Source organism: Nelumbo lutea, chromosome 5 (assembly GCF_056320005.1).
Source record: "Nelumbo lutea isolate HS-2025 chromosome 5, American lotus-T2T, whole genome shotgun sequence".
Lineage (NCBI taxonomy): Eukaryota > Viridiplantae > Streptophyta > Magnoliopsida > Proteales > Nelumbonaceae > Nelumbo > Nelumbo lutea.
Window position 1 is genome coordinate 9,653,426 of NC_142688.1, and position 14,109 is coordinate 9,667,534.

At 38.0% G+C, this 14,109-nt stretch overlaps 1 protein-coding gene across 2 annotated transcripts in view; it reads left to right on the plus strand.

Moving 5' to 3' along the window:
* The window catches only part of HMA1 (heavy metal atpase 1), a 101,498-nt gene that overhangs the window by 6,479 nt on the left and 80,910 nt on the right, over nucleotides 1-14,109 (plus strand). For both annotated transcript variants that reach the window (XM_088943810.1, XM_088943811.1), the window contains exons 2-4: nucleotides 6,854-7,004; nucleotides 7,082-7,266; nucleotides 9,105-9,251. In XM_088943810.1, the coding sequence (XP_088799936.1) occupies nucleotides 6,854-7,004; nucleotides 7,082-7,266; nucleotides 9,105-9,251 (483 nt within the window). The remainder of the gene's footprint in view (nucleotides 1-6,853; nucleotides 7,005-7,081; nucleotides 7,267-9,104; nucleotides 9,252-14,109) is intronic.

A 14,109-nucleotide genomic window follows, 5' to 3' on the forward strand; every position in this document is an offset into this window, starting at 1 on the left:
TTTCAGAAAGAAGGCATTGTGCATGAATCCTCCTGTGTTAACACTCCCCAACAGAATGGGGTAGCTGAGAGAAAAAATGGCCATCTTTTGCAAACCACCCGGGCCTTTCTCTTTCAAAATCAAGTGCTAAAACAATATTGAGGTGAAGCTGTCCTTAATACTGCCTACACCATAAATAGACTACCATCTAAAGTTCTTGACAACTGAAGCCCAATACAAGTCCTTTCTCAATTTTACCCTGATATTCGAGTCTCAAATAATCTCACACCAAGAATTTTTGGCTGCACTACCTTTGTTCATGTCCATAATAAGGGAAAATTAGACCCACGAGCAATCAGGTGTGTCTTCTTGGGATATTCCCCAACTCAGAAAGGTTATAAATGTTATCATCCAGCCACCAGAAAATTCTACACCTCCATCGATGTCACATTTGAGGAAGGAAAATCTTTTTTCACTCAACCTTATCTTCAGGGGAAACCCTCATTAATGGAAGATAAGGCTTCGGATCTACTCTCCCTAGATGTTTTACCCTCCTCACAGACATTCAATCGTCAAGAATCACATCCCTCTAAGTCACATTCCTCTGAGCCCCACATTCCCGAGTCTCAACAAGAGTCAAACAACCTGACCATTGAACCAAATTCGGACACTGTTAACCTCACGAATGATGTGCATGATAATGTGAGATATATGCAGGTTTACTCTAGGAGGGAAAATCCATATCCTCAACCTGTGCAAGTCCAAGATTCAACTCCTAATCCTAGAACTGAGGGATCCTTAGATCTTGAACCTACACCTTCACAGTCTGAGTATGAGTATGACCTACCTATTGCACTGAGAAGATGAACTAGAGAATGTACCAAATGCCCATTGTACCCTTTAGCCAAATATGTATCATTCCAAAGATTCTCTAAATCCCATAAAAGTTTTCTAGCCAGCCTTAACACCATTCCAATTCCTAATACTCTAGCCGAGGCACTTTCTAATAAGGAATGGAGAAAAGCCATGAGAGTGGAAATAGAGGCATTAGAAAAAAACAACACATGGGAAGTTGTGGATCTACCAAGAAACAAGAAGACGGTAGGTTGTAAATGGGTGTTCACAATTAAGTACAAATCTGATGGGTCATTAGGAAGGTACAAAGCACGCCTGGTAGCCAAGGGATATACACAGACTTATGGGGTAGATTATCAGGAGACTTTTGCCCCAGTAGCTAAAATGAATACAGTAAGGGTGTTACTGTCGTTGGCTGCTAACTATAATTGGGATTTGCAACAGTTTGATGTAAAAAATGTGTTTCTCCATGGTGATCTAGAAGAGGAGATATACATGGACATTCCACCGAGTTTTGGAGAAGGCATTAAAGGGAACAAAGCTTGTCGGTTGAAGAAAGCACTATACGGTCTCAAACAATCTCCGAGAACATGGTTTGGAAGGTTTACGAAGGTAATGCTGAGTATAGGTTACAAGCAAAGTCAAGGCAACCACACATTGTTTATCAAACACACAGCCTCAGGGGGAGTTATTGCACTATTAGTCTATGTGGATGATATAATCGTTACTGGGAATGATAAAAAGGAGAAGGAAGCATTGAAAAACTGCCTTGCTAGAGAATTTGAGATAAAAGACTTGGGGAGACTAAAGTATTTTCTTGGAATTGAAGTTGCACATTCTAAACGAGGCATCTTTATCTCTCAACAAAAGTATGCTGTTGATCTTTTGAGAGAAACAGGAAATATGGCATGTAAACCAGCTTCCACGCCTATAGATCCCAATCATAAACTTGGAGAAGCCCACGAGAGTGCAAGTGTAGACAAGGAAATGTTCCAAAGACTAGTTGGAAAACTCATTTATCTTGCACATACACGACCGGATATTGCATATGCTGTAAGTGTAATAAGTCAGTTTATGCATAATCCTAAAGAAGTTCATCTGCAGGCTGCTCATCGAATTCTACACTATTTGAAAGCCAATCCAGGAAAAGGAATTTTATTCAGAAGAAATGGAGGACTGACTCTTGAAGCATATACAGATGCCGATTATGCAGGATCTCCAGTAGATAGACGGTCCACTTCTGGTTACTGTACCTTCTTAGGAGGAAACTTAGTCACTTGGAGGAGTAAGAAGCAAAATGTAGTGTTTCGGTCAAGTGCAGAGGCAGAATTCAGGGCTATGGCACAAGGAGTGTGTGAATTACTCTGGTTGAAGATAATTTTAGAAGACCTAAAGATTCCACGAGAAGAGCCTATGAAACTATATTGTGACAACAAGTCAGCCATCAATATTTCTCACAATCCTGTTCAACATGACAGGACGAAGCACATCGAAATTGACCGACACTTTATAAAAGAGAAACTGGACAACAAGTTGATTTGCACTCCCTATGTGTCTACAAAAGGACAACTGGCCGATGTACTTACTAAAGGGCTCAATAGTACAGACTTTCGGAGAATTATAGCCAAGCTGGGAATGGAGGATCTCTATTCACCAGCTTGAGGGGGAGTGTTGGAAAACGTGGGGTTATTGGTTCAGATCTGAAAATAGAATTGTATATATTCCTAGGATTGTGGAAGGATTGATTTAGAAAGTTTTTTCTTTCTATTTTTCTACTTTCTATTTTCTCTTCTTTCTATTTTTTCTTCTTTCTATTTTCTTTTCTTTCTATTTTTCCTTCTTTTTATTTATTGCAGCAGCTTACTGTATAAATATGCCCATTGGCAATAGAATGAAACATATCAGTATTCTACCATTCCAAAACAAGGACCATGTTGTAATTTATGGGTTTAGAATGGGGTGTGGGTGTGGGTCAGATATTAATTATTTTGGGCCAATAAGAAGAGATAATTGGGCCGGCTCAAGTAAACCCTTGGCCCAAAGTTCTGTTAATGTTTCAAGAGAGGAGAAGCATTTGGAACAGAGGGAGTTCTGAGGAAGTGTTGGTGGCTTGAGGGTTTTGGCAGGCAAACAGACTGAGGTAAGGGGGAAAAGTGAGTTCCTTTGGCACATCACAGGTACAATTACAAAGAGGAAGGTTCTTTCAAGGCTGTTAGAAATAACAGTGGTAAGGAGACAATCGTTCAAGAAAAAGTAAGCAAGATTCTCCTTGAAGAAGAAAAAGGCACGGAAGATGTTGTCTGGCAAGTCGAGAGTGATTTGGGGATTTTTTTTTTCAAGTGTTGGTTTCAGTGAAAATGAGGCAGGAAACTTTGATCACTCTCAATATTCTCAAAGTTTTCAAGTAGGAGTGGGGGTATTGATGAGGACAACAAAGAAAGGGTTAGGACTGAAGTAAAGGAAGTTTTTGAAATTTTAACAAGAGGGGAGGCTGATAGAAGAATTGTGGAGCGAAGTATAAACGAAGAAGTTGCATATCTGGATAGTGTTTCAGAAGGTTCTTTTGAAAATGTGGTAGAAGGAAAAGCAGGAGATGAAGTTGGTGAGATAAGGGAGGTCATAAGGGAGGAGGCAGAGGGACCACTCATCAGAGAAAAGCGATTTAGTTTTGTATGAAGAAATGGTTAGCGGTAAAGGTGTTGGTGATATGGTGTTGAGTGTTGACAAATAGAAAAGAGAACCAAGGCAACGAGGAAATCTTGGAGGTGTTACAGGGAGAAAAGCAAGGGGGTCAGCCTGAAGGATTTGAAAGCAGGAAGTCTGGGGAGAAGGAAAAAATCACAGAATTTAAAGGCTTTTAAAAGGAAAAGGAAGTACAGAACATTTCCAGCTTTAGAGAGGAGTGAGAATACAATGGTGGAAGAGAATGAAGGAGGAAAAGAGGATGAAGAAGAAGATAGATTGTCAAGTAATGAGGATATTGCATGTGATGAAACCCATGTAGTTGAAATTTCAGTTGATTTGGAAAAGATTATGAATACAAAAGCTGAAGGTTGCAAAGCTCTGGGAATAATTGTTCTAGGGGGTGAGGGTTGTGTCAAGAAGATGCTCAAACAGTTGGCAGAAAAGTATCTTATACCAATTAAGGAAAATGATGTAGGTCTTGGAGAAGATATTACTCAATCTCAGAAGTAAGTCTTGATGTTCAAAGTTTGTTTGGTGCTTTGGTATAACTGGAGATGTTGAGAAAAATATTGTGGTTTTTGAACCAAGCCAGTTTTTGAGAGGAATTTGGTGTTAGAATTGGAAAGAATCAATGGGGATTTTAAAGAGGCAAAGAAGCGTAGGAAGAACTCTCTTGCAGTTAGCAGATTTAGAAGGAAGAGGAAGCATTGAGAGGTGTTGGTTTCAAGTGTCTTTACTAGACTGAAAAAGGGTCTTTTCAGGATTGGGCCAAACAAGAAGTTATTGAAATCTAGGAGGCTTGTAAAGACGTAGAAAGCTCCTGACCTGGTTTTTAGTGGGTGGTGGTTTGCATGGTTTGTTGGTGCCTTTTGGTGTTTCGAGATTCTGTTTTTTTTTGGGTTGTTGGCGTGTTTTGACTGTTTTTGGTTAGGGAGGTTTGGATGGAGTCTGGAGGTTTTTTTTTGTTTTTTTGTTTTTTTTCTCTTAGGTGATCTCTAGTCACCTTGCTTGTATCAATCTCTTTTTCTTCTAATAAATTTTATTTTATTACCAACAAAATATAGAAACCAGTTCCTTTCAGTTGTGACTCAGACCACTTTGAGGCTATTAGATCACAGAGCCCAGCCCCTTCAAGCCAAACATTCTCCAGTCTGAAGTGAACTTTCCTCTTCACCTGTGAGTTACTAGTATGCAGAAGTGTGGCATGATCTAAAACTAGGAAAGGAAGAGCTATTTAGGAGGTAACAGGGAAAGGTTCTTCCCAATGATTTGAGATTAAGAATCTATCTAGCATGACCAAGATTGGACTTTCTTGATTGTTCATCCAAGTGAATTGGGATCCTGCTAGAGGGAAGGTCAATCAGTTCAAAACCTTGGACAAAATCCCCAAACTGTGTCATTGCTTTGGTGATATGACTACCCCCATTCTTCTCTCTAGAAAATGTGATTGTGTTTAAATCACCTCCAAGCACCCACGGAATCTTCAAATCACCCTGAGCTTCAGCTAACTCTTCCCAGAATTTACCATGGCTGCCATCTTATGTAGGCCTGTATACATTGGTAATTTGGCAATTAACCCCCTCTTTGAACTCTACCTCCACTGAAATAAAAAAAAGATCATTGATTTTATGAGCACAGTCCTTGCATTTTGGAGGATTCTATAAAACCACCAACATTTTGGAGGATTCCATAAAATCAGAATTCCTTACTCTAAAGCACATAAAACCACTGACTTTATGAGCTGAGCTCAGACCCTGCATTTTGAAACCTTTTGACTCTAAAGCATCTCTCCATTATTCTGGCCTTACATTCAACTTATATTTAGTTTTGTCAATCAATATTATATTATCATCATTGGATCACGCCTCCTGTAAACTCGTAGTTAGTTTATTTATAACTAATGTAGAATGGTATGAACTAAGTGCTGACCCTTGCTGTAAACCCATTGTATTTGGAAATTCATTTGTCTCCTATCCTTGAGTTCTTAACTTGATTGCTAATCCATAACTCTAATGCCATAAATATTCCTACTTTCCCCCCTCCAAACCCGTCAATTACTTCTCTAGGGACTCTATAATATGCTTTTTGATGCACTTAAAGTGATTTAGATCTTTACTTTTCTTTTCCCTTGTCTTTTTGGGGGACTACAAGGAGTTTTTTTTGATAGCATGGTTCAGGAGGCGTATTTTGTTATATCATGTTTATTGTTTTAAGGGAGTTTTTTGTTGTGCTGATGATCTCTGTGGTCCAAAAGTATATTGCTAAGATATTCCATAAGAAGTTGAGATTGCAAAAAATAAAACTGAAGGGGTGGAATTGTGTTTGGCAATGTGGAAGCAAAAACATAAATGGTGGTAGAGGGTATAAAATCTCTTGATGAGACAGAAGTATTCAAGGGACTTTTGAGGAGGTGGTAGTTCAGGAGGGCTTGAAGAGGAAGCTCTTTTCTTTCTGTCACAAGATAGAGGCTTGTTGTTGGAGTCTTGGAGAGAGAAATCAATATCCTCATTGGGAGCACTCTCTTTGAGAAGTTTAAAGCTTTAAGCATGATATTACAGTGAGAATTGGCTTTTCATTTAGACATTTGTATGTATATGATACCTGGATGTCTATTTGTGCTTAGCTTAACTGTATTGGTTGCAATATGTACCTGGATACCTGTTCTTCATTGCATGCATTTGTCTTTATTAATGTATAATATTATAAACACTTTGTGGATGTTGGAGGAATTTGACAAGATACAAGTATTAAGAAATAACATTTTAGCCTGAAAAGCTAAATATGAAAGCGTGGCATCGACATATCTGGTGGAAAACCTGTATTCATATCTGTGTGCTGGATATCCTTGGAGAGTTGTATATGGTTTTGCTCTTACCCATTTCCTTTATCATTTCTATATCTGGGCATCTTAGCATTTTAGGCAAGGTGTTACCTCTGCCTTACACTGTCTTACTATCTTCTTTTTATTGTTATTCTTATAAGTATAGTAGAAAAAAACATATGAATATGCAAAAGGCACAATGTGTATCTGTAATCTGCTTTAGCTTTTATTGTTATGGGAAAATCTAGGTTTCCTTGAGTAGGTTTCATTGTATACTATTCGTATTATTTGAGTTCCCTTTTCTATATTTGTATCATTCTGACGGTAAAATGTTTATCCCCTGAATTTCTGCTTACATCATTCTTTTTACAAGATAATTTATGAGCATGTTTATAGGTCTTTATCATTTTTCTTTAGTCATTTGAACAGCAATAACAGGCTGTGCTCCTTTATCATCTGGTTAATGATTTTATTGGCCTCGTAGCTAGTAATTTACATCCTTCTATTTGTCAGGTCTCAGCAGCACTTGATGCTCTTACTGATATTACTGCTGGCAGAGTGAACATTCATGTCCTCATGGCTCTTGCTGCCTTTGCATCTGTATTCATGGGGAACTCCTTGGAAGGAGGCCTACTTCTTGCTATGTTTAATCTGGCCCATATTGGTAAACATCTCACACTAGATCCTCTGTTACATTTCAAGATTATAGGCTTGCTGTCTTATTTGTAGTGTAATTGACAGCCGAAGAATATTTCACAAGTCGCTCAATGGTTGATGTTAAGGAGTTGAAAGAGAACTATCCGGATTTTGTTCTTGTCCTGGAAGTGGAAGGTGACAAAGTGCCTCATTTTTCAGATTTATCATACAAAAGAGTTCCTGTGCATGACCTAGAAGTGGGTTCATATATCTTGGTCAGAGCTGGTGAGGTCTGTGTGCATGAAACCATTATTTTTTATATTTATCATTGTCCATTCTTGTGATGTTTAGTTCAATGGCATTATATTGTCGGTATGAAGACACCCAAGAGCAAGAAGCAGGGACCATCTTCAATATTTGTTTTCTGAGACCCATTGATGTTTGAGCTTCTCATGACATGCATGATGTAGCTAGATTATATTGCTTTTTGGAGATAGAGAGGTGAACCTTTGATCTACTTTCGATTTTCATTTTATGGTTATGGTGTTGTCTGACACCGTGAAACAAAAAAATTTTGAAAGATTTTCTAGACTCTTGTCAGCAAAAGTTTACATGAATACAGGGATGAAGCATGTGTAGGACATAGCTGCGCCCCTGAATATCTCTTTTGTTGAACAAGTATTTGGAATGTGTGCTATATTCTGAAAATTGGACAAAGGATTGTAAATGTTCTCATAACCGTGGTTTGGAATACTAATGCGATTTTCTTAGAAAGGTAAAGCATAATGTATTATATTAATATCAAAAAGTGTCTGGTCCTCTGTTCAATGAGATGCTGTACATGCATAAGCCAATTAGGGACCCCAAAAAAGTCTGCCCTCAAGAAAGAAGAAGAAAACATATCATCCATTAATATATTGTGTGCAGATAGCAAACTCTTTAGTTCCTCTATTGCCATATTGATCACCCTCGATTCAGAATTTGACTTCTCTTCAAAGATTTTGCTGTTCCTCTCTTGCCATATGGCTCACAAAATTGCTGCTAGGATAGTTGCCCAACAAACCTTCCCAAGGCCTCCAACCTGAAGTTAAGTTGGGCTCATTTTTTCCAACCCTAAGCCTGCACCTTGAACCTGACCCTGGGTTGGTTTCGGTTGGACTAACCAGGCCCAAGTTGCACCCATATTTTTGGGGGCAATGGCAGCAGCCTAGTAACGGTATTTTGTTTTTATTATTTTTGTTATTATTATTGTTGTTGTTGTTGTTATTATTATTATTATTATTCGCAGTTGAGGGATATTTAGAGGAACAAGAATAGGAATTTTTGACGGAAAGGGAAGGCCAAAAAAGAGGTTGTGCAGAGATGTTGAATACTTATTCTTGACTGGAATTTGGTCCTTCCAAACTTCAAAATGTGGATAGTCCTCTTCTGAAGAAACTTTTGGAATGACTTAGTTCTTATTAGTGATGATTAATTACGCATTCTTGCCTCTCATTTTGGTAAGACTTTGGTTTTTGGGGTGTTTTGTCATCTTATTCTATAAATTTGTTTTAGTGATTCTTTTGCTATTTACCAGAAAATTGTGGAAAACAATACAAGAAAGTGAAGGACAACCATTACATCAAACCAAACTACCCTTGAATATCAAATCCAACTATAATGCACTATTTTGAACTCCCTCCTAGTTATGCTATCTTGCCACTAATTTGAAAGATCCTGGAGTCCATCTGAATTTAATTTTTCACTTTAGAAGCCAAAGCTTTCATCTCCCTAATGAAACTGCTTCTCATTCCATTGGGTTAGCATATTGAATTTCCAATATACAGATGACACTCATATATTTGAGGGCTTCTATATGCATTCTTCTGCTCTCAGATAATGAAATTTGTATAATGGTATCAATTTTCTTTTATCTATAAAAGAAGTGATGGCAAGAAACCATCAAGTTTTATTCACAGCAACTCGTGTAAAAAAGTACCTCTTTCACTTGGTGAAATTTAATCATGTTCCTTCTATATGTTCATTTGTAATTGCAGGATAGCATTCTTAACAGGGATAATTATGCATAATGTTCCTCATATGTTTGTAAGCTGAGGTTTTGATAATTGGATCTTGTACTGGTTTTCAGTCGGTGCCTGTAGATGGTGAAGTTTTACAAGGGAGATCAACAATTACCATTGAACACTTGACTGGGGAAGCCAAACCAATAGAGAGGAAAGCTGGGGATAGAATTCCTGGTGGTGCAAGAAACTTAGATGGAATGATGATAGTCAAGGTATTTCATCCATGAAATTTGCAGATCTAATGCTCTTTTTTAAGCAGTGACTAATTAAAAAAATGAAACAGAAATGAAATAGAATTTCACTAAAATATGAAAGGATTAGATTGGTTATTTTTCGTTCTTTTCTGAAAACACAAATGCTCACACGCACATATAAGATTCTGATGCTTACTGCAATTAGGTTTTTGGATAATTTCCTTATATATTTACATAATATTTTAATGTTTTTTTTTTGAAAAAGGAAAAGTATATTTTCATGATATTTGGGTTCTCTGATTTCTTCTCTCAAATTCCAGTAAAAGAAGGGAATTGAGGAATTTAAAATGTTACAGTGGTTTTTCGTTGTGAAAAGAGTTAGATGAATGAGGTTGGAATTTGGAATAGGATCTTCTCAGAACTGCCTTCCCCCCTTTCAGTTATTTAGGTCCATATTAGGGGTGCAACTTGGGTGGGCCCAACCCAAGCCAAGACCGACCCAACTGCAATTTTGCACGGGCTGGGCCTGGGCCCAAAATTCAGGCTTTTATATTTTTTGGGTTGGGCCCGGGCCTAGCCCTTCGGTAGCTTGAGCCCGGCCCGAACCCAACCCAGCCCAACTATATACATACATGCATATATATATATATATATATATATATATATTGCATATACACACACACACATATTTGTACACATATATATGTACTAGTAAGTGAGCATGTGCTTTGGCCATGGCTATGTTTGATGATAATGATGATAGTAAATAATAGATTTCCAACATTTTCTACAACTTTTTATATTTCTATGTCTATAAAAGTTACTTATTTGTGATACTTTTAATTAATATGATGAATATATGATATTGGAGATACACCCAAATGTTTTCTACATTTTTTTTTGTATTTTTATACTTTTATGTGTTTTCATCTTTTTAATTATTATTATTATTATTATTTAATTATGAAATAAAAGGTTTTACACATTTGACCCAAAAACGGTTGGATTGTTGACTCACTACCAAATAGAAAAACAACTCCATTTTTGTGTTGGTTTTTTAAATTTGCATTTTATTTTTGTCATCAATAAAATCAATTATTCTTTGTCAAACTTATTTTTCTTTAATATGGTTAATTCATATAGGATTCAATGAAAGAATGAGAGTTAATACCTTACTGATAAAAAAAATGAGAGTTAATACCCTAAATATAAGACTTAATGAGAGGGAATCGAATGAGGAGAAATATAGTAGTTCAAATTACATTTTGTGTCCTTACAATTAAAGAGGGACCAAATTCAAAAATAGGGTATTGTAGTCAAGAATACGATTCAATGAATGTTAATGAGAGTTAATACCTTAAATATAAGAATTAATGAGAGGGATTTGAATGAGGAGAAAAGTGGTTGTTCAAATTATATTTTTATCCTTACAATTAGAGACCAACCAACTTAAAAAATTGAGGTATTTTAGTTAAACAAAAGTTTCACACTCTCATCCACACTTTTAATAGCAGTATAATATGCATACATATTTGCATACTTTCATACATAAACATACACATTTATGTTAAATTTTAGTGTGGGCTGATTGACCAACCCAATCCCAACCTAGGCCCAAGCCCAACCCGAGTACATAAATTTTAGTGCAGGTTGGGCTTGGGTTGGATAGACCGGGCTTGGGCCGTAGGCCCAATTCCTAGGGTTGGGCCTAGGTTTAGCTTAAACCCAGCACAACCCACCCAACTTGCACCCCTAGTCCATATCCTCTATATTCTAATAAATTATCTATTATTGATCAAAAAGAAAAGTACAAATATTGGAAATCCAAGTGTGCAGATCACCACTCAGCCATGGTCAAACCTTCCGGTGATAATTTACTTCACATCCTAATCTTTTCTCAAGTTGATCATTCTTAAAAATGCTAAGTAGAAATGCTTGCACTATTTTTTCCCCTTCTGTACAATAGGAATCTGTTGAATTAAAAAATATGAAAGAAAGTAGTTTCTTGAAGAGAGGAGGAGGAGAGAAGGAGAAGAAGAGAAGAAGAGAAGAAGAGAAGTTGAAAAGAAAAGAGAGCAATAATGTGGCCGCCCCCTTCACTTATTATTTATACTAAAATAATAGAACAATACAAAAACAACTATGCCCTTATAGGGTGGCAAAACATAAAACAACATATATAACACTCAAAAAACATAATAAAATTTGGACTCACATAACTACTGTGGTCCCCACCTCCTATCTAACAACTAACATAAAACATCTACTTAGAAAAACATCATAAAACTAATTAATCTTCAACACTCCCCCTCAAGTTGGGAGTAAATGTCACACATTCCCAACTTGCGTAGGTCATGTTCAAGCTTGTTCCTTGCCACCCCTGTAGTGAGAACATCAGCCAACTGCAACTCTGAAGAGACATAAGGCAAACAAACTTCTCCGATTGTTACCCTTTTTCTTATAAAGTGTCTATCAACTTCAATGTGTTTTGTCCTATCATGCTGAATTGGATTGTGGGCAATATTGATTGCAGCCTGATTGTCACAGTATAACATCATAGGTTCCTCTGCTTTCACCCCAATCTCACTCAAAAGAGATCTAACCCAAAGAAGTTCTGAGACACCATGAGCCATGGATCTATACTCAGCCTCTGCACTTGACCTTGCCACAACCACTTGCTTTTTACTCTTTCAGGAGATCAAATTTCCACCTACAAAAGTACACACTCCTGATGTGTTTTGTCCTATCATGCTGAATTGGATTGTGGGCAATATTGATTGTAGCCTGATTGTCACAGTATAACATCATAGGTTCCTCTGCTTTCACCCCAATCTCACTCAAAAGAGATTTAACCCAAAGAAGTTCTGAGACACCATGAGCCATGGATCTATACTCAGCCTCTGCACTTGACCTTGCCACAACCGCTTGCTTCTTACTCTTCTAGGAGATCAAGTTTCTACCTACAAAAGTACACACTCCTGATGTAGACCTCCTGTCATCTAAGCATCCTGCCCAGTCTACGTTTGTATAGGATTGTAGTTTCAGATTCTCATGATTTGAGAAAGGAATGCCTTTGCCAGGGTGCTTTTTCAGATATGCAAGTATTCTCTCAATAGCTTCCCAGTGCTGAACCCGAAGTGCATGCATGTACTGACTCACAACACTGACAGTATAAGAAATATCTGGTCGTGTCATACATAAATACAATAGTCGGCTTGCCATTTTTTGATATCACCCCACATCCTTTACCAATTCACCATCCGCACCATTAATTCTGTGATTTGGATCAATAGGGGTGTTTGCTGGTTTGGTCCCCAACTTCCTAGTCTCTCGTAGTAGGTCAAGCACATACTTTCTCTGTGAAATGAAGATCTCATGCTTGGATCTTGCAATTTCAATCCCTAAGAAGTATTTGAGCTCACCAAGATCTTTGATCTCAAATTGTTGCTGCAATGATTTTTTGAGATCATCAATCTCCTCTAGATCATTTTCTGTCACCACTATATCATCCACATACACAATCAAAATTGAGACCAAAGCATCTCTCCTCTTCACAAAGAGGGTGTGATCAGACTGTGTCTGTGTGTATCCAAAATCGACGAGTGCCCCTCTGAACCTGTCAAACCAAGCCTTAGGTGACTGTTTCAGTCCATATAGAGATTTTTTGAGTCTGCACACCTTTCCTTTACCAACATTTTCACAGAAGCCTGCTGGAATGTCCATATATACTTCCTCCTGTAAGTCACCATTGAGGAAAGCATTTTTGACATCAAGCTGGAACAAGGGCCATGAATAGGTGGCTGCTAGAGATAAAAGGATACGAACTAAACTCATCTTAGCTACTGGTGCAAAGGTTTCCATATAATCAACACCATAGGTCTGAGTATACCCTTTTGCTACTAACCTTGCCTTGTACCTCTCTATTTGGCCATCGGCCTTACATTTCACTGTGAATACCCATCGACATCCGACTGTCTCCTTGTCTGGGGGGAGATCAACTATTTCCCAAGTTTGGTTTTTGACCAAAGCATCCATCTCATCTTGCATGGCTGTTTTCCACTCAGGTTTGGAGAGAGCCTCAGTAACATTCCTGGGTATAGACATAGAATCTAGGGAAGAAAGAAAAGCACGGTAGGAGGGTGATAAGGCACTGTAGGAAAGATGGTGTGAAATGCAGTGGATTGTACACTTTCTCTTCCCCTTACGAAGTGCAATGGGAAGACCAAGGTCAGTGGGATTAGCTGCAACAATGGTGTTAGGGGCAAAAACATTATTATTAGAAAACATAATAGGTTCAGGCTTAAGAGGAATACCCGGAACTGTATTTGCCGAATCTGGAGTTTCAGAAGGACTGACAAAGAGTGGTGTGGGTCGAAGATGTGTGGAGTCAACCATCATCTGCCGGCGCTGATATTGCTGTGAGGCTGCCCGTAGTGGCTTAGGTAATGAAACTGGAGGTGCAGGTGCTGGCTGAACTGATAGTGCAGGTGGTGGCTGAACTGATGTAGATGCTGGCTGAACTGATGGAGGCACCATAGAAACAGGAAGAGGAACATATTGTGAGTTCTCCTCCCCAAAACTCTCTCCCTGAGGAGAACTACTTGAGAAGAAGAATGTGGATTCGAAAAAAGTAACATCCATAGTGACAAATCTGCTTCTCGACATTGGGTCATAACAGCAATACCCCTTTTGGTTCTAAGCATACCCAAGAAAAACACATTTCTTGGCCTTAGGATCCAATTTCTTGCGATGAGGGCCAAGAATGTGAATAAAAGAAAAACAACCAAAAACCCTTAAAGGTATATGAAATATCTCTCATTCTGGAAAAAGAAGGCTAAATGGCACCTTAAACCCCAAAGTCCATGAAGGAACACGG